The sequence below is a fragment of the Lentinula edodes genome (genome assembly GCF_021015755.1).
Source record: "Lentinula edodes strain Le(Bin) 0899 ss11 chromosome Unknown C8R40scaffold_41, whole genome shotgun sequence".
NCBI lineage: Eukaryota > Fungi > Basidiomycota > Agaricomycetes > Agaricales > Omphalotaceae > Lentinula > Lentinula edodes.
The window spans coordinates 142836-169229 of NW_025764347.1; the positions used below are offsets into that span (position 1 = coordinate 142836).

Consider the following 26394-nt stretch of genomic DNA (forward strand, 5'->3'; position numbering starts at 1 on the left):
TTATGCAGGGACGACTGAACGTGGTTTAGTCTGATTCATGATCAGAAGAAATTCCAGGGCCCAATGCGACTCCGGTGCAACAGGGTGCAACAGGACCCCTGTTTATGGTAGGGGACGTTGGTTCCAGATTCGGTCAAAAATCAACCTGATTTGGCATGTATGTTGGTAAAATTTTCGGTCAAGAATGAATGATTTGGGCTGGAGCCTTGGCACAAATTTCGGTCAAAATTAGTCAGGTTTTGACCTTTACTCACCACTTGTGCAGTGTGAATGTATGAATTCTGGCCTATTCTGGCATACATACTGTGATAGATCCAGAGTCCTTGGTTCAAAAATTAGAACTGAGCTCAGAAAACCATTTCCACTGCCTTTCGTGAATTTCGAGACATCACTAAGCGTGGGCGCCAAAATATGTCTGGATCTAAAATTCGGTCAAATTTGGGGTCCGTCGTGAGGTCAGTTGCAAAATTCGGTCAAAATTGGAGGATTTCATGAAAAAAACTTTCGGTCAAAATCAAGCTCATTTGGAAGGTCAAGGAACTAACCTCCCCTACCATAAACAGGGGTCCTGGTGCAACTCTGAATCTTTCTGTTTGATTGCGAATCGATTCCGCTGGAAAGAAATCTTCCCGACGCTGACGTCGAGTGGTTAGCGCTGAGCATTCCGGATCTGTGGGATAGAAGATTTGACAAACGTGGTTATGTAGAAGATGGGGAAAAAGTGTTGCGGAGGAGAGAACAACAGAGAGATCAACGACATTAACTGGCCAACTTCAACTAAGATTCAAATGGAGATGTGGAATGGGGAAAAAAAATGGAAAACAACCACTGGCCAACGTGGGGATCGAACCCAAGACCTTCGCGTTATTAGCACGACGCTCTAACCAGCTGAGCTAGTCGGCCCACATGACAATGGCTCGTTGAGTTAACTTCAGAGGCAATCGAGGTTGATACGCCATCAATGATTAAATGCCGGTCCGTTGGATCGGCAGGCAGTTCTCATAGGTTCTCATTCCCTATCCACCATGTCCAAACGACGCGTCTCGTACTTTTATGACCCCGACGTTGGCTCATATACCTACGGCCTGGGTCATCCAATGAAACCTCATCGAATCCTAATGGCTCATGAATTAATCTCCTCTTACCCATCTCATCTGCTCCTTTCCCATCCTTCACTAACTCACTTTCGACCTCCACGCGCATCCGCCCAACAAATGACTGCTTTTCACACAGATGAATATGTTCATTTTCTTAGTCGGGTAACACCAGAGACTATGGATGAACTAACAGGAAGAGGAACGCAGTTCTTGGTTGGTGATGATAATCCTGCTTTCGAGGGTATATGGGAATTCTGTACGATCTCTGCTGGAGGTAGTCTCGGTGCCGCGAAGAGGATAAACGAGGGTCGCTCGGATATCGCGATTAACTGGGCTGGAGGACTCCATCACGCAAAGAAACGAGAAGCTTCAGGTTTCTGTTATATCAACGACATCGTTCTCGCCATTCTGGATTTGTTGAGAGTCTTTCCAAGGGTGCTATACGTCGACATCGACTGTCATCATGGAGACGGTGTTGAAGAGGCGTTTTATACCACAGATCGAGTGATGACTTGTAGTTTCCATAAATACGGCGAGTATTTTCCTGGGACAGGGACGCAAGAGGATAGAGGGAGAGGCAAAGGCCGTGGATACGCTCTCAACGTTCCATTGAAGGACGGAATGAGCGACGAAACGTTCAAAAGTGTCTTTGATCCTGTCCTAGAACGCATCCTAGCAGTTTTCCGACCGTCAGCGATAATTCTGCAATGTGGCGCCGATTCACTTAGTGGAGACAAGCTCGGATGTTTCAATCTTACAATGCAAGGTCATGCGCATTGTACTTCGTTCCTTCGGAAATTCAATATTCCACTCATTCTATTAGGCGGGGGAGGGTACACGGTGAAGAACGTTGCTCGGGCATGGTGCTACGAGACAGCATGTGCTTTGGGAGTACAACATGAACTCGTACCAGAGGGTGAAGAGGGAGGTATGATGCCCTGGAATGAGTATTTCGAGTGGTTTGGGCCGCGCTATCGACTCGAAGTTGTGAAAAACAATATGGAGGATGTCAATCTCCGGATAGCCGACCCAAGTCAGGATTCGGAGGATTCACCGGATAATTCTACGCATCGGATACCAATTCCTCACGATGTTGGCAGGTCCTGGAAACAAACAGAGATTGATCGAGTACGTGAACGGGCGTTGCAGCAAATTAAGGAGTTAGAAGGTCGGATCGGGGCACCAAGCGTACAGATGATGGATGTGCCGAGGGAGAATGTGGCAGAGCATACAGGATTTTTCAATGGCAGCAAGGAGGGGCAAGAGAGGCAGATGGAGTGGCAGGATGAGTTAGATGTTAGATTGGCTCGTAAGTATCATTTTCGTCTCTATTTTGCATCTTTCGCTTGCTACTTTCGTTCCGTCCTGGAGGGACAATACGAATATGAGCAAGCTGGGGTGTTCATGCCCGTCTATTGCCTCGTCTACGCGTTTTCCACGATCTTTCATTACGCTTATTCACCTGTTCCGCCTCGTACTGACTCAACAAATCTGTCTCCGTTCTTCTTCAGAACACTCTAGATTTGTATACCACCTGCAATCCCAAACCTCATCTTACTACTCAAATCGACATCGACATCTATCTCCATCCTCATCCCAATCATCACCTTCTACCTCCGATGACGAACGCGACATGTCGGACGACGACCGTGAATATGACTCTGACAACTCATATTACTCATCTGCTATACGATCCACGCGCTCGACGAGGTCACAAGCGCGAAACGCTCTCAATACAAATGACAGTAAAGGAGGAGACTCCTCACGGCGTTCCCAGCAGCCTCAGCCGCAATCTTCGTCCACATCCTCAGCTTCAGCAGCGCGAAAACGAATGTCAATCCTGACGAATATGGTCTTTGATATCTCATTGTGTTCTGGGGATACTACTACGACAATGACTGCAGAACAGTATGTGGGGAGTAAGGATGGCAAGATGGGGAGGAGGAGATTCTTTTTTGATACAGGGATCGGTTCAGAGCTAGGAGGGATGAAGTGAGTTTATTTGGTTGTCCTCTCTCAGGTCTCTTTTTGTTTTGCATCTCAAGTCATACGAGTATGAATATCACTAATGAAACCCTCTTTTCTCCAGCGGACTTCAAGCAAACGGTATACATGGTACCGGCACCCTCCCTTCCTCTCGTGGTGCTTCGCCCTTTATCACAGGTGGTGGTAGTGTTTCCGCTCGATCTGTACGAGAGGCTACAGAAGACTTGGGCGATATGGGTGATGAGGATACAGTGATGATGATAGATTCGCGAGCTGGAACACCTAGAGGAACATCGAGGGGAATGTCGAGGGAAATGTCGAGAGAGATAACGAGGAATGGGTTAAGGGGAGTCAATGGATTGGGAGAAGAGAGGGAAGAGCCTGGTGAGATGAAAATGTTGGACGTGAGAAGGTAAGCAGGAGAAGTCCTGGGGTCTCGAAGGAGGGTGATTGTTGCGGTATCATGATTCATGCCACATACTTAGTATCTAGGGTCGGAAGAATGGATAAACTTCTGAATTAAGGCGAAGAATCAGATGCAGGAGCCTGATAGCTCTTGATAGGCTGTACTGGTCGGAGGATAACTATCACAATCAGAAGAACATCCTTTCATATTCTCAACCTCTATTTGTATGACTGTAGCGGGTTTGAGCAAGCCGAGGATTAGTATGACAAGTCGTCGCAGACTACAGTATCGCATTGCTGATTAACATACCCCGTTGGGGACATGCACCTTGCTTGCATTGCTTCTCACTTGTCTAACAATGTTCTTGGATCAGTTGGACTAAAGTTTATGAAATTTGTAAGTTTGTACCAAGATAAGAAATTCATGCCTATTTCAGTAGACAGTCAGTGAGGATTGTGGAAGGAGGGGGCTTGTGGCACTGGGGAAGTTTGTGTAAGATGTGGGATAGAAACGGCAACAGTTTATAAAGGTGCAATAATTAAAGAGCAGAGGGTAACCATTTGTGACGAGGAATCATCTTGTGAGCGAGTTGAAGTGTGAGGAGTCAGAGTCATCATTAGATGAAGGGAAACAGGGTCCTTATAGGGCAAAAGGCATCCGCCGTTGGACCGGACAAAGACAAATTTACAAGGACATTTTGCATGGGCGCTTGAGGTTATAGATCGATCATCATCCGATCGCAATTTCAAGCGCACGGTCCAGGACCATCCATTATAAAAGGGGAACTCCAGAAGGGGCTTGGGTTCCCTCTTGTTATCACTGCTGGCCAGTTACACCGACCTTTTGCTTACCATTGCTAAAAAAAGAAAAATCTCGTCGTCTGTCATCGGCTCCCTTTCCACTCCAAGTTGCTTGTAATCCTACTCTTGTCCTACTCCGATTTTACATACTCATCATTGATTATTCACCGTTCCCGCAATGCGTCTCAATCCCACATACCTTTTTCTCGGTCTTGTTTCTGCGGCGTTGTCGATTTCCTCGACGTGCGCAGTCCCGCTGAATGTGAGTGTGTATATGAATTTCTCAACTTGACGGCGGACTGTTACTCATTCTCTCTTTGTCTTTGCACTCAGGTCAGTCCAAGGGACGGTCTAGCTACGAGAGCTCCTGTTCAAGACACAGTTTCTGTCAATGTGAGTGTAATGGAAATATATTTCAAACCCCCGAGGTGCTAATGTTTGCCTATTTTTGTAAAACGTACATAGGCTGGTCCAGCCGGCAGTTTATCTACGAGAACACTCACCCAGGATACTGAATCTGTTGATGTAAGTTTATTCTGAGCCTCTGGCCAACCTAGTTCTCAGCCTTTTTTTCTGAATATAGGCTGTGATTAGTTTGGCTACCAGAGAAAATCATGGAGTCGATGTTGTCTTCAGCTCCGCAGCTCTGCCTAGAAGTAAAGGCTACGTGCGCAACACAGAGCAAGTAAAAAGAGAAGTGAACAAAGTGGTGAATGGATATTGGAAAAAGATGGGGCTGTCAGGGGAAGTTATAACCACCCTGAAGAATTGTCCTCGAAACGATTTAGTGGATGACTTTATAGTGTCTGGATCAGGAGTGAAGGGGAAGTCCTTGTTTTTTCGACGGCTGTCGCCGACATTATGGGCGCATGAGGCGACTATCTGGGAAGTGTAGCTTCCCCATTACAGGGCTGCGGAAGTGGGTTCATGGAAGCCTTTGAACAGTCAATAGCAGTCAATGTATATCATGTGCAAATCCTTATTTCGATTGCATGAGTAACTGGGTTTGCCTAATCCGAAAACCGTTTGATACATATGTGATGGTGATGATCGTTCCAATAATGGAGATTGTCCTGTGTGGAGTGCTTCTATCCCCTCCTCGCTTCCAAGTATCTCACTCATGTCCAATTTATCTGATCCATTGCATAGACTATTTCGCAGCGCATACTGCAGGGGCATTCTGTCGGTACAAATTTGGCATAGTATTCGCCTGGGAATGCATGTCAAGTTCGGCAGTGGATAAGTCGTCCGTAGATTTCTCTCTGGGTTTCCAAAGAGGAGTTAATCTGTCAGAGAGTGTGAATCCTCCTCGGAGGGGTCTACAGTTGTGCTCCTTCCTCCAGCTTTCTAGAGCCTTACTTTTGAATCAGTGTTTGGCATGAGTGAAGGTATGGTATGTAGGTACCCGCAGTTTACCCGTTTTCTTCGCTAGTTTGTCTGCCTTATCGTTGCCCTCTATTCCGTCATGTCCTGGGCACCAGGCGATTTCCACCATGTCTTGTAGCAGGGATGTCTCTATGGATTGTCGAAATCGTTGAGCGTAGCCTTGGCAGGCTGTGATTAGTTTCTGCTTATAGATTGTTGTGATCGCGGATGAGTTGTCTGCGAATATGAGGATGTGGTGGATACACAGGCATGCAGTTCTATTCCCGCTACCTCTTTAGAGGTTGAAGGGTTTAGTAGAGCGAACTATTCGATCATTTTTGGCAGTAAAAAGCGATCCTGTCATACTTTTTTAGTCATATGCACAGTTTCACCGTTGTTTCTGTGTGCAATGCTTGTCCTAACACTTGTCATGTTATTCTACAATCACAACAAAGTAGCTCCCAAAGTAACCTCTTCCAATAAGCTCCTTAGTAGTGTTAGAATATAATCACGTTATATTCAGCAGCAATGGCAGTAAAAGATAGAGTGCACACAGCACTGTAGTTGATCACACAGATCAGACAATGAAGGAGTAGAGAGGACTGCTTATTCGACAAGATGAATACTACAGGTTTATATACAAGTCCAAGGTAGACGATGTCATGTTACAGCTAAACATAGCGAGAGAGAAAGGAAGTACAATACGATGTATCCTACTGGTAGTCCTATAGTAATAGTACACGATGGTGGGATTGATAACACGATAGTGAGATAGTGGTTTGTAACAAGAGAACAATGTTCCATAGATGGTATGTGAGTTATCAAATGTTAACAAGTAGACCCATCCTTACATTAATTTTGGCCATAAATGGCGAAGCTGTCATACAATTTTTGTCATACACACAGCCTTTTCCCCTTCTATGCTGAATCATGCACGCTTGCCTAACGCTTTCATTCTATGAGCGAAACAATCTAGTTCCCATAGTAAACTCTTCCAATGTAAGCTCCTTATTAGAGCGATCTTTACCTTCATTTTGGCGGTAAATGTCATGTGTTTTCAGTCATGCATAGCCTCTTTCCTTTTTACCATACACCACTTCCCTTTTGCTTAACGGTGCTCAACACTACTAGTGCAACCATCTAGCTTCGGAATTTACCCCTCCAAAATATCTGGAGATTTGTGTGGGATGATCTGTCGAAAGGACACGTATTGGTTCAAGAACCTAAATGGTACGAGCTGGTATGAGTATGAATGGCGAAGTGATTCCATCATACTCAACCTTTGAACGGTAGCAGGCCCTGCCGCTCGCCGGCACTACTTCGTTATCAAACAACGGTTGACCATGGGCAATTGATGCGGCGGGTAAAATTTTTGGAATGTAATGCATAATCCGTAACATAGCCCAGAGCTCAAATGAGCCGTAGGCTCAAATTTTCAAAGCCAGGCTTCAATGACGCGCCGGACGTTCCGACCGAATCCAACGGGCCTTTTCTTTCTGTTCCTCCCCAAGACATAAATTGAGAGAAAGCATATCCATATCAACTATGTAAGTACATGAACATAACAAACAACTAATACAAGAAATACACTACCAGTACGCAACAAGTCATGGTAAACATACCTGTAGTGCATCATTAAATTACATAATCAATCCCAAATGACTTGAGAACTTGAATTTGGTCTTGATGACTAGGTCTTGTCGCTTGAAGCTTGAAATTTTTGCGGTTCATTGCTATTGAAAATCTGAAGATTGAGGGTTGAAGTAAAGTGCCTCCTTCATGAGAGAAGTCATCTTCTACACAAGATATATTGAAAGATGGTTTTGAAGTGCACACAAATGTCCTATATTTCTTGTGTTTGGAGTTGTTGTATTTGACAAGATGTTGAGTGTGAAGTTGCATATAGATAGTGGTATATTCAACCTTGAGGCAGCCAATTTTGGATGATGGGTGAATCTTTCTCCCTGCAGAGAATGCAAGTTCATAAGAGCATTGGAGGTGGTGCGAGAGAAAGAGACGACGACGAAAATTTTATGAAGATCACATGAGCAAAAAAAATTCCCATTTCGTATTCTCACATGACTAGAATTATAGACTAGGGATGAACAGACATAAATTGAAGCAAGAGATGGCCTCAAGAATGCGCCGTTGCTTATTTTCGGGCATTGAGCCATGGCATCAAGATTTTGAAACTCAGTTGAAATGAGAATTTTGTCCCTTGTTCATACTCAAACATTTGAACATGGGTTATATGAAGGTTTGACTGTGTAGAGGGGAAGTCAATTGCATGATGGACAGCTTTCGCTGTGCCATGCGTGAATGTGGCCATCTCGGCATTGTATACTTTGGATGTTGACCCCATTCCACCCATTCTCGAGAATACCTCCCAGCCTCGGTGATACCTGGTGATACCCAATGAAGCTATAGTTATGCTCTGTGTGGCAGTGGGCAAAGCTCCGCCAGAGGCTGAACACTGACGAAGCAGCATAGTGTTAATGTAATCTAGACTCAGTTGACTGTGAAGTAACTGAGGTGTATGAGTACGCCGCCGCGTGTGATATATACGGTACTGTATAGTACTAGTGTACCCCTGCGGGGCCCTAAAAACCTTGCTCCCCAATTTCTAATCAACTGAGTCACTGTAATTATATCACACTGTTCAATAGTACATTACACAGTAGTTTTCAAACAAAGCAACTGGAGCATACAATCGCGAACAGTTCGACGCCAGTCAATCCGTATCTTTCTTTAAGAACAAAGAGAGGACATGCAAAGAAGCAATTAACCCCCTTTTCATACAAGGTGTAGTGAAAAAGTTAAGTGACAAATGGTAGAAGTGATCAAACCCCCTTCGACGAGGTGTAGTCAAAAAGGAAGTGACAGCCCGCAAATGGTCAGCAACTTGGAAAGACAGGTAGAAACAAGGTGGAAAATTTTTCTGCACGCGCGCCTAATGTTACATAATTACAGAGTGTGGAAGGACCTAGCAAAGCAAGGAATAACGCCGTCTACGGAAAAGGCAAGTGTCCAAGCTGTGTTATGTATGTATGGAGTACCTCCAACACCCCCCCTACTCCATACGATGTAGTCCGAGTAATGTAACCAGTTTTGAGTGGATCATACCGTTCAGTGCCTTCATGAAGATATCAGCTACATTTTCCCCAGATTGTATCCTCTGTACCTGGACTTCACCGCTGGCCACCTTCTTTCGGACATAGTGGTGACACATCTTGATGTGCTTCACCAAAGCATGCCGTTTCAAATTCTCGGTGAGGGAGATGGAGCTGAAGTTATCCCCTAGCATGTTGATGGGGCCTTCCTGCGCGAGGTCGACCTCGGACAGAAATGAAGTTAGCCAGATGGCCTGTTGGGCGGCTCTGGATAGTCCAATGTATTCCGATTCGGTAGTGGACAGGGCAACTATTGCTTGTCGTTTGGAAGACCATGACACCAGAGCCCCTGCCATGAAGAAAACATATCCGGAGGTTGACCGATATGTATCCTGACAGCCTGCATACGGTTTCAGGCCCTGTCCGGGGTCTGGTGTTGGTGTAGGGGGAGCTCGGTATGTGATCACGTAGTCAATGGTATAGGTAATGTATCCCGCCACCCACTCCACGCACTCCCAGTGTTCCCGGCCTGGGTTGAGCTGGTACCGCGCTAAGAGGCTGCCTGCGAATGCGGGATCTGGGCAGGTGCATACCTGTCCCCACAGTATTGCGCCTACGATCGACCAGTATGGCTTGTTGGCCATGAATCGCTGTTCCTCTGCTGGCAGTGGGTTCGGTGATTCATGTAGTTTGGTGTTGGGTGGGGGTTCGGTGATTCATGTAGTTTGGTGTTGGGTGGGAGAGGGGTGTTACGGCGCCGGACATGTTCAAGGCCAAAGTGTGCCAGCATACGCTGGAAGTACACTTTCTGTGATATGGTGATGGCTTTGGTGGTCGGGTGTTGTGTTAAGATCATGTACACCATGTAACCATGCCAGAGGCCACAAGGTGTCTAAGAGCGGAGGGTTGAATGGGACAGTAGTGAAGTTATTAACAACACCGCCGTTACACCGCTAGTCCCCGGAGATCAAGAGTAGAGAAGAGAGAAGCTAGGAGCAGCCAAGTCGGAGCAGCAGTATTGCCGGTGACGAGGAGCAAACCAAAGAACTTATAAGTCCTAAGGCCAGAAGACTAAAGATTGACAAGAGTACAGGGAAGTCTCAAGTCGAGGATGTGAAGAGGATAACCTCAGTTGGAAAGGGAATCTAGGTTGATAATTAAACTGAGGAACTACAGTAGCGTACAGGCAGTATTTATATCTACGGATCGGCGCATCAGTGTGGAGCACCAGACTAACTACTAGGAGCTTTACGAGTAGTACCTGCAGGGTAGAGAAAAAGACAATAAGGAGAGACTAGAATGAAAGGATATGTGTAGCGAGAAAGAACAATAAGAATGAGATTACAATAAATGGTGGATCTTGGAATACCGAGCAGCGGAATGGGGTACCAAGGCATGGGCTTGACATGTTGTCTGATTGTCATCCCAAGTAGCACCTCGATGGTGACTTCGTTTGCCCCCCAGCGCTTCCCCAGATCTGCGACTGCTCTGTCCCGTCCTTCCTGAGTAGTGGAGCCCCCGCATGTGCTGGTAATGGTGTATTCTCCTACGGCTCGTTTGTATTGGATGCAAGGGTCCGCGCGTAATGTCTTGTACCCATCTGCGCTGTATCCTGTAGCCAGGGTCTCTTGCCAGTCATGGCTCCCCTGCATTGTGCCATAGATTGATTTCTTCAACTTGCAGACCAGGGATTCGGTCCCTGGTTTAATGAAACCTTCTGGCTGCTTCAGGTAGACATTGTGCATTATTGGACTGTTGAGGAACACCGCCATGAAGTTGACCTGGAAGATGGAGAGTCGGAGGGTGGTGATGATGGCTAGGACCAGTCTCACGGATTCCATCCATGCTACTCCGCCGTAAGTCTTGTCATAGTCCTGGCCTTGGATCTGTGTGAACCCCTGGGCTACGTATCGCGCCTTGCGCTGATATGCTGACTCTGGGCTATGCATAAAATGCTAATGCAAGCTCTAACGCTCACACCAACACCAACACAAACCATCATCAAACACTAAGTTCAAGGGGGTTTATCATTGAAAAAGCAAGAAAACACTGCAACTCTACAAATATCTACATCATGTGGGTATAATGTTAAGGTTGAATAGTTTTTCTTCTCGAGATTCTATCAAACTCGGGCATGCTAAATCTTTCTTTGACTTTATCTGAACTGAACAAAACCTCTGATTTGTATTATACACTACAAGTACAATCCACAGAAAGAGTGTGCACTACTCACAGCACTCTGACTGCTATTAACTCTGAAGCATAATGGTAATCTGTGACTTTGAACTTTCTTTCTGTCTTTCTTAAACTCTGACTTGTTTAAAGTGAAAGTTAACACTGTATCATCTTTGTTTAAAGTGCACTTGTCACTATAGCCAGAAGCTACTAACCAACCAACCAAATCCTCTCAGAAGTGGGGGGAAAAGTGCTTGTTCTCATTTAGAGGCCAGCACCCTCCTTATATATCCTCAAAACAACCCTTAATTACTGATATCAATCATTGTAGCATGTGCTGATTTTGATGGAAATCATGCTGCATCTCGGAGTAGCATGTGGACCTGTTGTACCATGTGCTAGACTCGTCCCCAGTCGCTGACTCGGCCCGGCGTTGTTTGATGAGAGTCGATCGAACAAGCGGGCTGAACAGCCGACTGGAATATTATTACCGTAGCATAGTACAGTCAAACTTTTTTCTCACGCAATTAGTCCAACTTTGAGCTTCGAAAATTCAGAATTTTATAGCGCGCTCCAAACGACAAATCTGAAGAGAGGGACTACTGTAAAGCTCGAATTCAAGAACCTTGTCGTTTTCCGATTTCTGATACCTTTTGAATTGGGCTTGCTGACACGCGACTAGTCCTTTCCCATGCCATTCACTCCTCTCACTGAAATTGACCCGGAAAAGGCGAGAGAAGCGCCACGACGCGTGTGCGAAGTCTTCGGAGTACCCTCTCTACATGACTTCCAGGAGCAAGCAGGCCATAATGCACTCAAAGGGCGAAATACCATCCTTGATGTTCCGACTGGTGGTGGAAAAACACTTGCTTTCTACTACCCCCTTTTCTACTACTGGAGTCAAAATACTAGTGACAGCAAGAACCAGAAGATCATCCTCATCATCAGTCCGCTCGTGGGTCTCATGGAGTCCCAGGCCAAGGTCTTGAGAGACAGAGGTATTCCGGCAGTAGCAATGACTTCTGTGACAAAGGATTTGGACAAGGTTCTCAAGGTATGTTATTACATCTTATCTATACACGCGCGTTCATTTGATAGATTGTCAATGTAGGATTTCGGCAACAACCAGTACCGCGTGGGTTTTGTAGGGCCTGAGATGGCTGCGAGCTCTCACTTCCACAAACTTGTTGTCGAAAGTTCACCATTCCAACGTAACATTATCACTGTAGATGTTGATGAAGGGCACGAGATATCGGAGTGGGGCACAGATGATTTCAGACCAGAGTACTCCTGTCTCTCCCAACTCCTCGCCAAACTCCCCAGTGGTGTCCCTGTTCTCACTGCTTCTGCCACTTTGCCACCGGAGATTATTCAGGATATCGAGTCGAAGCTTGGACTAGGTGACAAGTGTGAACGTATATCAGTCTCGAATGAAAAGCCGAATGTTGCCCTCTCTGTTCGAATTATACAGCACCCTTTGGATTCATTTGCGGACCTTGCAGCTTTATTCCCGATTGACCCCACTGTCACGAAGCGGCAGAGGTGGAGTGACTAACGGAGCGGGAAAGCGGAGCGACTAAGCAGAACGGTGAGGCGGAGCAACTGGACAAGGCAACAAGGCGGAGCGACTAAGCAGAACGGCGGCAGGCTGGTCCCAGATAATGACAGAGATATATTGAGTATCGTAGTCATAGGTAATAATAAGTAAGCACATACCTGGTCCCAGATAATGACAGAGAGGTCAAGATAAGGGACCAGGCTGTGGAGGGTTGGCTATATATACATAATCCGGTCTGCGAGAAACAACGATGTAATACTGTATAGTTTAGGAACAAGGAAGGTGGCGGAAGCCAGTAGAAAGAGAAGATGGGTCAGGTGGATCAGTAATCGATGGGGGTTGTGAGAAAAGGAAAATGATAGGGGCTGCGTACTTTATGACATTACCCCCCTCCTTATGACCATTGCCCTCGATGGTCAAGGCTTTGCCGCTGTTGGGTGTTTTTTATGAAAGGCCCGAACAATTTTTGGTGCTCGACTGAGGTTGGCTGCGGGTTCCCAAGAGTTGTGCCCTGCATCGTAACCTTTCCACTTAACCAAATATTCCAACTTCTTCCATCGAACCCGGCTGTCTAAGATCTCCTCTACTTCGTATTCCGGTTCGTCTTCATCCTCTAAGTATACCGGCTCTGGTGGTGTTGGTATTTCGCCATTAATGGAGTTACCTTTCCAGGGGTATAGTTTATCAACATGGAAGACGGGATGGAGGCGATCTAGGGATAGGGGAAGGTCAAGGCGGTAGTCTAAAGGGCCAATTTTCTCCAGAATGCGATAAGGGCCAAGCTGTCGATCTCCTAACTTTTCACTGGAAAGTTGAAGGTTAATGTCCTCTGCACTGAGCCAGACTAGGTCTCCAACTTTAAATTGATGAGCTTTCCGCTTCCCGCATTCGTATCCCTCCTTCTGTTGTTTCTTTCCTAGGTGTAAGGCAGCTCCGGCATCTTGTCGCGCTTCTCGGAGAATCCGTATGCGGTCATCCACAGCTGGAATACCGCTGCGTTGGCCCACTGGGATATTGAACAGGGGAAGATAGCCGTAGGTTAGCTCGAACGGGGACATGCCTAGCGCAGAATGAGTCCGTGAGTTAATCACAAACTCCGCCATGGGGAGGTGCTCTGCCCAGTCGTCTTGTCGTCGTCCTACATAGAGGCGGATGTATTTCTCTACTTCCTGATTTACTCGTTCGGTTTGGCCATTAGACTGAGGACGGTATCCGGAGGTTAGATCTGATTTAATTCCTAGCCTAGCGAGAAGGGATCGCATGAGTTTAGCTGCAAACTGGGGTCCGCGGTCGGATTTAAAGTGAAGAGGAAGACCATGGAGACGGAAGATCTCTCGGTAGTAAATATCGGCAACGCCCTCGGCTGTGATGGAGCTGGTGCAAGGAATGGCGTGAATTTGTTTTCCATACAGGTCTGTGCAAACCAAGACAGCATCGTAGCCTTGGGAGTTAGGTAGCTGTGTTATCAGGTCAACCCCTACCTCTTCCCATAGACCGGATGGTACATCTAATGGTTGAGTTACGGCCCGTGGGTGTCGCTGGATCTTCTTACGGGCACAAACCTCGCATCCCTCAACGTATTTTTCCACAAAAGAGCGCAACGTGGGCCACCAGAAGTGGGTACTGACCAAGTCGAGTGTCCCGTGTAGTCCAGGGTGTCCTGCAGTTGGATGGTCGTGGCATTGACGGAGTACCTCAGTGCGTAGGTCGTCGTTTGCTGGTACGTATACTCGACCTCGGTAGTAGACCAACCCATTGTCCTCTTCCCATTCGGCTATCCCATTGGCCAAGCGCTGTAGTCCGTGCTCTTTGACTGTTTTGAGACCCTCCAATACCTGTGCTTCTCGTTCTGAGGCTTTCCGGATACGATCCTCTAAGGGGTTCTGTAGGATCGAAGCTGCAATTTTTACGAAGTGGCCGGGTTTAAGGACTGTTTGTTGCCGGTTATCATCACTGTCTGATACATGATGAACTGCCATGCGGGAGAGAGCATCAGCTTGGGTGTTTACTCTGCCAGGGCGATGGATCATATGAAAGTCAAACCGTGACAGATAGAGGGCCCATCGGGCTTGTCGGCGGGTGAGGTCTTGTGCAGTGCGCCAGAATTCGAGGTTCGAATGGTCCGTAATGATGTCGAATGGTTGAGGGAGTCCTTCTAGAAAGTTCCTCCAATCCTTCAGTGCTTCAATGATAGCAAGCATTTCTCGATCGTAGATTTCGTAGTTCCGTTCCGCTGGCTGCATGGATGCCGATCTGAAGGCTACCGGATGCCATTGGCCATCGTCTTGCTTCTGCATAAGGGCGCCTCCCGTGGCAAAGCCTGATGCGTCTACCTCGATTCGAGTAGGCCTGTCTGGTGTCCATAGAGCAAGGATCGGTGCGGAGATGAAGGCTTCTCGAAGGGTATCAAATGCTTTCTGTCGAGTGTCGGTCCAGGTAAAGCTGGTGTCTTTCTTCGTCAGGTCGTTCAGAGGTCGTGCTATTTTGGCAAAATTCCGGATAAAGCGTCGGTAGAAGTTTGCAAATCCCAAGAACCCTCGTAGTTCCCGGAGGTTAGTAGGGACTGGCCAGTCACGAACAGCCGCTACTTTTACCGGATCCATTCTCACCTCCCCTTCTGAGATGATGAGTCCGAGGTATTCAATCTGTTGTTGTTCAAATTCGCATTTTTCTGGTCGTAGGTAGAGGTCGTGCTTTTCTAACCGGGTTAATACTTCCCGTACCATTCGTCGGTGTTCCTCGAGATCGTTACTGAAGATAAGGATGTCATCTAGGTAGACTGCCACCTTGCCGGCTGCAATGAGATCAGCAAATATAGCATTCATAAGTGCTTGGAACGTGGCAGGGGAATTTGTGAGACCAAAGAACATGACCTTAGGCTCGAACAAGCCTCGGGTTGTTGCGAACGCGCCTTTCCATTCATGCCCCTTCTTAATCCGTATGTTATTGTAACCCCAGCGGACATCAAACTTCGTGAAGTATCTGGCTCCCTGAAGTCGGCTAATGATGTCAGCAACTAATGGGAGAGGGTGTCGGTTCTTCACAGTGTACTCGTTCAGTTTCCGGTAGTCTTGTACGAAACGGAGTTTCCCATCCTTCTTCTTTACGAAGAAGACCGGTGATGAGATTGGTGATTTTGAGGGGACGATATAGCCTTTCCGTAGGTTTTCTTCTAGGAAACGATCCAACTCCTCCTGCTCGTTTAGGGACATGGGATAAATCTTGGTACGCATGGTTGCCGGTGCTCCAGGTACGAGATCAATCGCATGGTCCCAAGGTTGGTGGGCAGGTAATTGTTCGGAGGCGGATTCTGAGAAAACCTTCTTGAAATCACGATACTGCTCAGGGACCATTTCTTCGAAGGTTTTAATGGGTTTGTCTCGGTTGGCTTCCTCTGCTAGCTGCTGGGAGTAAGTGAATCCTGCGGCGCACCAGACTTCCTCCGTCTGTTCCTCTAGAATTCCTGCTTTTACCCATGCCCGGCGAGTTTTATGATTGGCTCGAATTCGGTGTATTGGTGGTTCTTCCACCGCTGCTGATTCACTCGGTTCAAGGGTCGCTTCTAGTGGCACCTCAATGTGGGGGTTTTCTGCGGGAGGTTCTAGTTCCGGGAGTTCGAGGATCGGGGTTTCTGTGTGAGTGGCGGCTAGATGAGAGTACAAGATCTCCTCGTCTGGGACTTCTTCTATCGTTACTCGAGGAGGCTTTACTGAAAGTCGTCCTTTCTCCCAATCAATCTCCGGATTTACCTTCCGTAGCCAGGGGAGTCCAAGGATGATGTCTTCACCTCCTAGGTTGGTGATCAGAAAGTCCATCCATCGCTCTTGATTATCCACTGTGAGTGCTAGACGTGCAAAATGGGTTATCCGTCCAGCTCGGTTAGGTGTTCCATCGATATTAAAAACGTCGATTGGTTTATGGAGGGGTGCACATCTTACATGGTTCCGGGTGACAAAGTCTTGGTTTAAAAACAGGGCGGTAGCTCCACAGTCTACCATGGCTGCAGTTGTTATACTGTGATTCCTTCCTCTTAGTCTCGCATGAATTCGGAAATGTGGGGAAGTAGAGTTTAATTCCCGGATCGACGATATTGTACATGATGGGTGCGAGTCATACGAGGAAGTAGCAAACATAACAAACTGATTACGGGGTACTCTCGGTGCAGCCGAAGCGGGTACCCTCTTTAAAAACCCTGTTGAAAGCCAGAGGACGAGGAGGACATAGCATTAGCACGATCAAGTAATTCCCTTATTTGACCAATCTGATTGGAAAAGTCCTGGTTAGGGGGGCTCAGAGTAGCAGCTACGGGTGCAGGAGCAGATGTTGGGGTCGAGGACGCGATTTGGACGGATTCATTTGGGAATAGGGAGAATGGCGCGGGTCCCGTAGCGGATATCTGTTGGCGTCGAGGTTGCTGGCATCGGCCTCGGTCTCGTCCGAGTCCCATGAATTTGTCTTGGCAGACTGCTTCCAGATGTCCTCGACGTCCACAGTAGCGGCAGGTGGTTTCTCGGTGTGGGCAGTTTTGCTTGACATGACCTTGGGCACCGCAGCCGAAGCATCGTCCTCGCATGCGAGCTAGGAATGCTTCCCTAGTATTCCCATTACTGGTGTGGGTTGCATCAATGTCCATAGCGTGGGGGTCAGCAGGGGTAGTATGAGCGGTATGCGTGGGAGGGTATCCAGAGTTCCGGCCAGTCATGGTGGGATCGTGCAGGTAGACATCCACCGATATGGCCCGTTTGATTGCCTCCTTCAGAGTCGGAGCAATTCCTTGGGCAATGTTTACGGTGATGAGGTGTTGTCGGATCTCTGGGAGTAATGCAGTGAAGAAACGTTCCCGCAAGTCAATATCAGACATTTCAGTCCGATCTCCGATATCCTTGAACTTCTGAGCGAATTCCGCAACTGTCTGTCCTTTACTTTGCCTGAGATTCTTGATCTCGCTACGGGCTTCCATACCTGGGTCCATTGGTTCAAACCGTTGGCTAAATTCCTTCAGAAACGCCTCCCAATTTCCTCCAAAAGGGGGATTTTCCGCATTGAAATGTAGCAGATGGGGAGTTGCCCAATCTCCGGCACTTTCTGTGAAGAAGCCCAAGGCGGACTTGATGAGTTTTACTTGGCTTTTGGCGAGATCCGGTTGTTCTGACGCCCAATTCTGGAAATGAGCCATGAAGCGACGGGCTTCAGCACCATCTTTACCCTTGAAAACCTCGGGTTTGTTCATGCTTGACTTGGAGGATGAGTGTTCCTCCATAGCTGTAGCAAGGTTAGCTACTTGTCTGATGAGCTGAGCCATGAGATCCTCCGCAGAGGTGTTTGGGGCAGGCGGGATAGGAGTCGACATGATGGGAGTAGGCAATCGGGGCTGGGGAATTGGCAGGAAGGTTATATTGCTCACAGTGAGTGGCTCTCGGATTGAGTTCGAAAGGGCGTTGGGGCAAGGTTGAGACTGGCAATCGCGCCAAGTATCGTCGTTGTTATGGGCGTGGGCTTGGTCTCTGGGGTCAAGTGCGTGCGGGAGTGCGGAGCAGTCTATACTGGCAACAGGTGTTTCAGAGTCGGGCGGAACTGGGGAAGACGTGGTGTCTATAGACCCTGCAAGGACAATCTTATCGGTAGGCTGTCAGTGCAGTAATGGATCTTGACCTAATGTCACGAAGCGGCAGAGGCGGAGTGACTAACGGAGCGGGAAAGCGGAACGACTAAGCAGAACGGCGAGGCGGAGCAACTGGACAAGGCAACAAGGCGGAGCGACTGAGCAGAACGGCGGCAGGCTGGTCCCAGATAATGACAGAGATATATTGAGTATCGTAGTCATAGGTAATAATAAGTAAGCACATACCTGGTCCCAGATAATGACAGAGAGGTCAAGATAAGGGACCAGGCTGTGGAGGGTTGGCTATATATACATAATCCGGTCTGCGAGAAACAACGATGTAATACTGTACAGTTTAGGAACAAGGAAGGAGGCGGAAGCCAGTAGAAGGAGAAGATGGGTTAGGTGGATCAGTAATCGATGGGGATTTGACAGTGATGGGATGATGTATTGTACAAGTAAAGGCGTCAAGACGGTGAGAAAAGGAAAATGATAGGGGCTGCGTACTTTATGACACTCACTGCCTTGCTTAGTCACTCCGCTTTCCTGCTCCGCTAGTCACTCCGCCTCTGCCGCTTCGTGACATTAGGTCAAGATCCATTACTGCACTGACAGCCTACCAATAAGGTTGTCCTTGCAGGATCCATAGACACCACGTCTTCCCCAGTCCCGCCCGATTCTGAAACACCTGCTGCCAGTATAGACTGCTCCGCGCTCCCACATGCACTTGACCCCAGAGACCAAGCTCATGCCCACAACAACAACGATAGTCGGCGCGATTGCCAGTCTCAACCCTGCCCCAACGCCCTTTCGAACTCAATCCAAGAGCCACTCACTGTGAGCAATATAACCTTCCTGCCAATTCCCCAACCCCAATTGCCTACTCCCATCATGTCGACTCCTGTCCCACCTGCCCCAAATACCTCTGCGGAGGATCTCATGGCTCAGCTCATCAGACAAGTAGCTAACCTTGCTACAGCTATGGAGGAACACTCATCCTCCAAGTCAAGCATGAACAAACCCGAGGTTTTCAAGGGTAAATATGGCGCTGAAGCCCGTCGCTTCATGGCTCAGTTCCAAAATTGGGCGTCAGAACAACCTGATCTCGCCAAAAGCCAAGTGAAACTTATCAAGTCCGCCTTGGGCTTCTTCACAGAAAGTGCCGGAGATTGGGCAACTCCCCATCTGCTACATTTCAGTGCAGAAAATCCCCCTTTTGGAGGAAATTGGGATACGTTCTTGAAGGAATTTAGCCAACGGTTTGAACGAATGGACCCAGGTATGGAAGCCCGTAGCGAGATCAAGAATCTCAGGCAAAGTAAAGGACAGACAGTTGCGGAATTCGCTCAGAAGTTCAAGGATATCAGAGATCGGACTGAAATGTCTGATATTGACTTGCGGGAACGTTTCTTCACTGCATTACTCCCAGAGATCCGACAACACCTCATCACCGTAAACATTGCCCAAGGAATTGCTCCGACTCTGAAGGAGGCAATCAAACGGGCCATATCGGTGGATGTCTACCTGCACGATCCCACCATGACTGGCCAAAACCCTGGATACCCTCCCACACATACCGCTCACACTACCCCTGCTGACCCCCACGCTATGGACATTGATGCAACCCACACTAGTAATGGGAATACTAGGGAGGCATTCCTAGCTCGCATGCGAGGACGATGCTTCGGCTCTGGTGCCCAAGGTCATGTCAAGCAAAACTGCCCACACCGAGAAACCACCTGCCGTTACTGTGGACGCCGAGGACATCTGGAAGCAGTCTGCCAAGACAAGTTCATGGGACTTGGACGAGACCGAGGCCGATGCCAGCAACCTTGACGCCAACAGATATCCGCTACGGGACCCGCGCCATTCTCTGTGTTCCCAAATGAATCCATCCAGATCGCTTCCTCGACCCCAACATCTGCTCCTGCACCCGTACCTGCTACTCCGAGCCCCCCTAACCAGGACTTTTCCAACCAGATTGGTCAAATAAGGGAATTACTTGATCGTGCTAACGCTATGTCCTCCTCATCCTCTGGCTTTCAACAGGGTTTTTAAAGAGGGTACCCGCTTCAGCTGCACCGAGAGTACCCCATAATCAGTTTGTTATGTTCACCACTTCTTCATATGACTCGCACCCATCATGTACAATATTGTCGATCCGGGAATTAAACTCCACTTCCCCACATTTCCGAATTCATGCGAGACTAAGAGGAAGGAATCATAGTATAACAACTGCAGCCATGGTAGACTGTGGAGCTACCGCCCTGTTTTTAAACCAAGACTTTGCCACCCGGAACCATGTAAGATGTGCACCTCTTCATAAACCAATCGACATTTTTAATATCGATGGAACACCTAACCGAGCTGGACGGATAACCCATTTTGCACGTCTAGCACTCACAGTGGATAATCAAGAGCGATGGATGGACTTTCTGATCACCAACCTAGGAGGTGAAGACATCATCCTTGGGCTCCCCTGGCTACGGAAGGTAAATCCGGAGATTGATTGGGAGAAAGGACGACTTTCAGTAAAGCCCCCTCGAGTAGCGATAGAAGAAGTCCCAGACGAGGAGATCTTATACTCTCATCTAGCCGCCACTAACACAGAAAGCCTGATCCTTGAACTCCCGAACCTGGAACCTCCCGCAGAAAACCCCCACATTGAGGTGCCACTGGAAGCGACCCTTGAAGAGAGCGAATCAGCAGTGGTGGAAGAACTACCAATACACCGAATCCGAGCCAATCATAAAACTCGCCGGGCATGGGTAAAAGCAGGAATCCCAGAGGAATAGATGGAGGAAGTCTGGTGCGCCACAGGATTCACTTACTCCCAGCAGCTAGCAGAGAAAGCCAACCGAGACAAACCTGTTAAAACCTTCGAAGAAATGGTCCCTGAGCAGTACCGTGATTTCAAGAAGGTTTTCTCAGAATCCGCCTCCGAACGATTACCTGCCCACCAGCCTTGGGACCATGCAATTGATCTCATACCTGGAGCACCGGCAACCATGCGCACCAAGATTTATCCTATGTCCCTAAACGAGCAGGAGGAATGTGTAGTGAGAAAGAACAATAAGAGTGAGATTACAATAAACCATGGATCTTCGGAGTACCGAGCGGCAGAATGGAGGCCCGAGGCATGGACTTGACAGTATCCCCCTCTTAGGCTTGAGCCCTCGAAAGCCGTTAGTATCGGGCAATACTATTAGTCACCAGAGAGAAAATTTTATATCCCGTTAGCATCGGCATTTGTCCCTTTAGTCACCAGGAAAATTTCGTTGGTTCACCGTAAGCCGAGTACAATTCGAAGGAAATTTTTCGCTGGTCCATGCGCAGTTTTGCCATATAAAAGGCCCAGGGTTTTGCCGACAAGACCCAAGTTCCAAAACTTCTAAGTCCACAAACATGACCACTAGTCGCACCACCACCACTACCGTTTCTTCAACTGCCGGCCCTTCGAGGTCACGACCCGTACCACCACCACCTCCTACCAACCCCGCCGTTCACGAGGACGAAGGCCTGGAAGATGAAGACGAGGACAATATAATTAGGAGGGCGCAGGAGAGAGTGGAGAAGATTAAAGCTAGGAAGGCAGCTGTGGCGGCAAAGAAGGCCGCAGAAGAAAAAGCTGCAAGGGCAGCAGCAGCGAGAGAGAGGGCGGTGCAGGAGGCGTGAGAGCGGGCTCTTCGGGCTCGTCAGCAAGAGGAGGAGATTGTGGAGCGGAGAAGGCTCTTGGCCAAGGCGGCAACCGCCAGAAGTCAAAGAGGGACTTCTCCCAGGAGGCCTGTGGTAGAGATTCAGCGGAAGATGATGAGCAAAGGAAAGGGAAAGGCCAAGGCTCAGGTGAGTTTTTTAGATACGTTGGTCCCAGAATCCTTATTTACCAATTGTCGATAGCCGGTCGGCGGAGATCCGGACGACGGAGACGACGGAGACGACGACGACGACGACGACGACGACGACGACGACGACGACGAAGAAGATAGAGCACCATGCGAACGGTGCAAGAACAAAAAGCTCCCTTGCTAGATGCAGGCAGGCAAGAGGAGTTCCATCATCTGTAAGCCCTGTCACGACGCTAAGGTGAGGTGTTCATACTCAGGATGCCCCACCACCTCGAAACAACAGGAAGGCGGGTCCGGCGAACACATCACCATCATGGAGAGCCAAATGGCACAAAGTCTCACCGATCTCCGGGCGTTGCGAGAGGCGGACTCGAAGACCCATCAGTACCTCCGCCAGCTGCTGAGGAAACAGGAAGACGATCATGCCCAGTTGATAGCCATAGAGACCAGGATGGCCATGATGGGCATGGGAGGAGGATCGGCGGCAGGACCGTCGAGACAGACTACCGAGCGGCAGCACCCGCTGAAGCGGCGGAGGGTTGTGGAGGAAAGTGACAAGGAAGATGAGGAAAAGGAGGAGGAAAAGGAAGTGGAGCAGGGAATGGAGGAGGATGGAGACGGAGAAGAAGGAGAAGGAGGGATGGAAGCAGAGGAAGAAGGGGAGGCGCCGGCGCCGACGACGACGATGGCGGTGGCCTCGGAGAAAGGAAAGGAGAAGGAAGTAGTAGAGTAGTAGTATCATGGACATCGGCCTTTCTTGTAACTTCTTGTAGCCTTCTGCCCTCTGTACATATTTCTCCTTTTTGCCTCTTGTATATATAAAAAATGTTATCATATCTTGAATTCAGAAAGCGAATGGGCTGCAAGGCGGCGTAAGAAGTAATTAGTTCGAAGTATAAGTAGTTTAAGAGTGAATGAAACAGTAAATTGAAGGATAAGATAAGCAATTAAGAGAGAGAGATAAACACTCAATTTACTATCATCGTGTTTACCCTCTAAACGCACAAAGTAAACTTCGGCGGAGCTCGGCGGAAAAGGAATAAGGAATGCAAAGGAATAAAATGATTTTTGTGATCAAGGTCCAGGTTTCTGAGGGTATCGAGCGTGGAATGTGGGTACCAGTTCGTCAGCATGTAACCCATCAGCAGCGACCCAAGAGAATTCATCGTTGGTACCTTCGTAACCGGCCCACCGAATGTAGTAGCGTAGAGGACAACGTTTATACCTTCTGTCCAGCTTGGAGTCAAGTATTTCGGCAACGTTGTACTCCTCTTCACCATCAACTTCAATTGGAGGTGGAGGAGATTGAGTACAATTCGGAAAAGGATTCGGCGTAACCGGCTCCAGCTGTGAGACGTGGAAGACCGGGTGAATCCGGCAAAGATATTCCGGGAGCTTGAGCTCATAAGACAAAGTACCTGGTCGACTGATGACCTTGAAAGGACCAAGATATTTTTCAGAAAATTTTTCAGTAGGGTGAGTTAAACGAATGTGCTTAGCAAGAACAAATACTTCGGAGCTGATCGGAAACTCCGGATGTGAGATTCTTTTCCTGTCAGCTTGTTCCTTGTAACGAGATTGAGCTAGCAGGATTTCCTCTCAAAGGAAAGCGTGGAGTTCATTGAGGTTGACGGCTAAGTCTCTGGCTAGATCTGACTTCATGTCGACCTCGGGCCGAATGGTGATATTTGGATGGTATCCTTTGTTAGCAAAGAACGGAGTAATACCTGTGGAAGCATTAGGAGCGTTGTTATAGGCGAACTCGGCGATTGGGAGTAAAGGCGACCAGTCATCTTGTTGGTAGGAGCAATAGATCCTGATGTACTGCTCGAGAGTCTGATTGACACGCTCGGTCTGCCCATCGGCTTCCGGATGATATCCAGAGGTATAATGAAGTTCCATGGAGAGTGCTTTGCTGAGGGCCCGGAAAAACGCCGAAACAAATTCGGAACCACAATCGGAAGTAACATGATTAGGAACACCATGGTTAGAGAAGACATGAATAACAAAAAGCTCAGCTAGTTGTTCGGAAGTAACGGTGTCGTAAGTTGGAATAAATATAGCTTGCTTGGAAGATTGATCCACGACGACGAGGATAGCTGTATAACCATTCGACATTGGCAGTTGCTCAATGAAGTCCATGGAGATGGAATCCCATGGTCAGACTGGAACCGGCAAAGGTTTCAACAATCCGTAAGGCCAATGACGGCAAGGTTTGTTGCGACCACAGATAGTGCAAGAAGTAACGTAGTCCCGTATGAAGTCTCTGACCTTGGGCCAGGTGTACTGACGACGTACAGCTTCTAGAGTGCGGTTCCTGCCAAAATGGCCGGAGAGTGGATGATCATGGAAATAGCGGAGGACTTGAAGGCGAAGATCGCCGTGATTAGGGACATAAATACGGTCGTCAAGGCATAATAACTTGTCACTACCTAAGCTCCAACATTCATTGGAAGGATCTTTTGCAAGTTCCAAACCAACAACGGAGCTCGGGTCGGCGGGAAGGGCGAGGATGATTGCCTGGTGTAGGGCTTTGATATCCATGATAATCGAGGCTCGTAAAACCGGGCCTTCTAGGAAGGTAGCTCGAAGAGACGCAGTGAGTTGTTCGTTAGTAAAGATAGGATGGAAGTTATGAGGGTTCACTTGGGCGTAGCCGATATCCCCCTCTTTAGGGTAGACGTCCCAGCGTCTAGTTATCGAATCAGGTTTCTCGCCGAGTTTCCCCGGTCGGAAGCGAATGACCATATTAAATTGATGCAAAAATTCAGACCATCGGACCTGTCGGCATGTGAGAACCTTGATAGTAGAAAAATACTCAAGATTCTTGTGATCGGTGACGACGTCCACCGGATCACCCGAGCCTTCCAGATAATGACGCCAAGCTTTAAAGGCCTCGAAGATGGCCAGTAGCTCTTTGTCGTGGGTATCGTAGTTAAGTTCTGCCACGTGAAGCGTTCTGGAAAGGAAGGCTAGAGGATGAATTTCACCGTCAGCATATTGGATGGAAAGAATAGCCACAATGGCGTAATCGGAAGCGTCGGTTTCCACGATAAGTGGGCGATTCGGCTCCCAATGGGCCAGTATCGGCGCAGAAGTGAAAGCAGTTTTGAGATTTTCGAAGGCCTCTTGACAGCTGCTGTCCCAGATCCAGGGAGCGCTTTTTCGGGTAAGCCGAGTCATCAGCACAACGATATCACTGTAATTATAAATAAAACGACGATAGAAGTTTGCAAAACCCAGGAAGGACTGAATGTCCTTAACCTTCCTCGGAACCGGCCACTCTAGAACTGTCTGGACTTTCTCCTTGGACATGGTCAATGTCATAAAGTACACAGCCCCTATCATTTTCCTTTTCTCACCGTCTCGACGCCTTTACTTGTACGATACATCATCCCATCACTGTCAAACCCCCATCGATTACTGATCCACCTGACCCATCTTCTCCTTCTATTGGCTTCCGCCACCTTCCTTGTTCCTAAACTGTACAGTATTACATCGTTGTTTCTCGCAGACCGGATTATGTATATATAGCCAACCCTCCACAGCCTGGTCCCTTATCTTGACCTCTCTGTCATTATCTGGGACCAGGTATGTGCTTACTTATTATTACCTATGACTACGATACTCAATATATCTCTGTCATTATCTGGGACCAGCCTGCCGCCGTTCTGCTTAGTCGCTCCGCCTTGTTGCCTTGTCCAGTTGCTCCGCCTCACCGTTCTGCTTAGTCGCTCCGCTTTCCCGCTCCGTTAGTCACTCCGCCTCTGCCGCTTCGTGACAGTCAATCCGTCGGGAGAAAGAATATAACCCAAATACTCAACAGTATCCATATTGAATTCGCACTTCTCGGGGTTGGTGTAAAGCCGATGTTTCCGTAATCGCCGAAGAACCTCCTTGACGTGTTCTCGGTGTTCTTCTGGCATATCAGAGTAAATCAGAATATCGTCGAGATAGACGATGACACAAACATCGAGCATGTCAGAGAAGATGTCATTAACAAACCGCTGGAAAGCCGCAGGGGCGTTCATAAGGCCAAACGGCATAACCTTCCATTTGTATGAGCCGTAACGGGTCCGAAAGGTGGTCTTCCATTCATCACCTTCAGTGATTCTGACCAGGTGATAAGCGTGAGCGAGATCCAATTTGGTGTATATTTTAGCTCTTTTCGGAGCGTCGAGAAGATCTGATATGAGTGGGATTGGGTAACAATCCTTTTTGGTGATGCGATTGAGTCCGCGGAAATCGACGCAAAGGCGAAGTTTGCTGTCTTTCTTTGGGACAAAAAGGACCGGAGCGCCGTGAGGAGAGGATGATGGGGTGATGGCACCAGTAGCCAGCTGTTTGTCAATAAAGTCTTTAAGGGCGACTAACTCCTTTTCAGACAAAGGATAAATACGGCCGAGAGGCGGCGAAGCGCCTTCTTCCAACTCAATCTTCAGGTCGTAGG

At 48.1% G+C, this 26394-nt stretch overlaps 4 protein-coding genes and 1 non-coding gene across 5 annotated transcripts; 3 read left to right on the forward strand and 2 right to left on the reverse strand.

Moving 5' to 3' along the window:
• Positions 1 to 829: 829 nt before the first annotated feature.
• On the reverse strand, positions 830 to 903 carry C8R40DRAFT_t218. The gene has a single exon. It is a non-coding gene; the product is annotated as a tRNA-Ile (tRNA).
• A 122-nt stretch (positions 904 to 1025) lies between these two features.
• C8R40DRAFT_1175110 (uncharacterized protein) lies at positions 1026 to 3499 on the forward strand (the record flags this gene model as incomplete). The annotated part of the gene is made up of 3 exons (XM_046232281.1): positions 1026 to 2406; positions 2609 to 3089; positions 3187 to 3499. 3 exons carry the CDS (start codon positions 1026 to 1028, stop codon positions 3497 to 3499), a joined length of 2175 nt encoding a protein of 724 aa, XP_046081984.1.
• A 642-nt stretch (positions 3500 to 4141) lies between these two features.
• Positions 4142 to 5270, forward strand: C8R40DRAFT_1124304 (uncharacterized protein). Its single transcript, XM_046228929.1, has 4 exons — positions 4142 to 4551; positions 4623 to 4682; positions 4755 to 4814; positions 4873 to 5270. The coding sequence occupies exons 1-4, from the start codon at positions 4468 to 4470 to the stop codon at positions 5182 to 5184; spliced, it is 516 nt and encodes a 171-aa protein (XP_046081985.1). The 5' UTR covers positions 4142 to 4467; the 3' UTR covers positions 5185 to 5270.
• Positions 5271 to 6010, reverse strand: C8R40DRAFT_1124309 (uncharacterized protein). Its single transcript, XM_046228930.1, has 2 exons — positions 5695 to 6010; positions 5271 to 5643 (listed from the first exon to the last, which is right to left on the reverse strand). Exons 1-2 carry the CDS (start codon positions 5782 to 5784, stop codon positions 5440 to 5442), a joined length of 294 nt encoding a protein of 97 aa, XP_046081986.1. The 5' UTR covers positions 5785 to 6010; the 3' UTR covers positions 5271 to 5439.
• A 5620-nt stretch (positions 6011 to 11630) lies between these two features.
• Positions 11631 to 12494, forward strand: C8R40DRAFT_1175113 (P-loop containing nucleoside triphosphate hydrolase protein; the record flags this gene model as incomplete). The annotated part of the gene is made up of 2 exons (XM_046232282.1): positions 11631 to 11993; positions 12051 to 12494. 2 exons carry the CDS (start codon positions 11631 to 11633, stop codon positions 12492 to 12494), a joined length of 807 nt encoding a protein of 268 aa, XP_046081987.1.
• Between the last annotated feature and the right edge of the window lie 13900 nt (positions 12495 to 26394).

Bases quoted from the DNA above. Each gene is read 5' to 3' on its own strand.
- C8R40DRAFT_1124304 (XM_046228929.1), top strand. From the start codon at position 4,468: ATGCGTCTCAATCCCACATACCTTTTTCTCGGTCTTGTTTCTGCGGCG. The intron at 4,552-4,622 runs GTGAGTGTGTAT...CTTTGCACTCAG, and splicing joins CGTGCGCAGTCCCGCTGAAT to GTCAGTCCAAGGGACGGTCT. The intron at 4,683-4,754 runs GTGAGTGTAATG...AAACGTACATAG, and splicing joins AAGACACAGTTTCTGTCAAT to GCTGGTCCAGCCGGCAGTTT.
- C8R40DRAFT_1124309 (XM_046228930.1), bottom strand. From the start codon at position 5,784: ATGGTGGAAATCGCCTGGTGCCCAGGACATGACGGAATAGAGGGCAAC. The intron at 5,644-5,694 runs GTACCTACATAC...TTCAAAAGTAAG, and splicing joins AGAAAACGGGTAAACTGCGG to GCTCTAGAAAGCTGGAGGAA.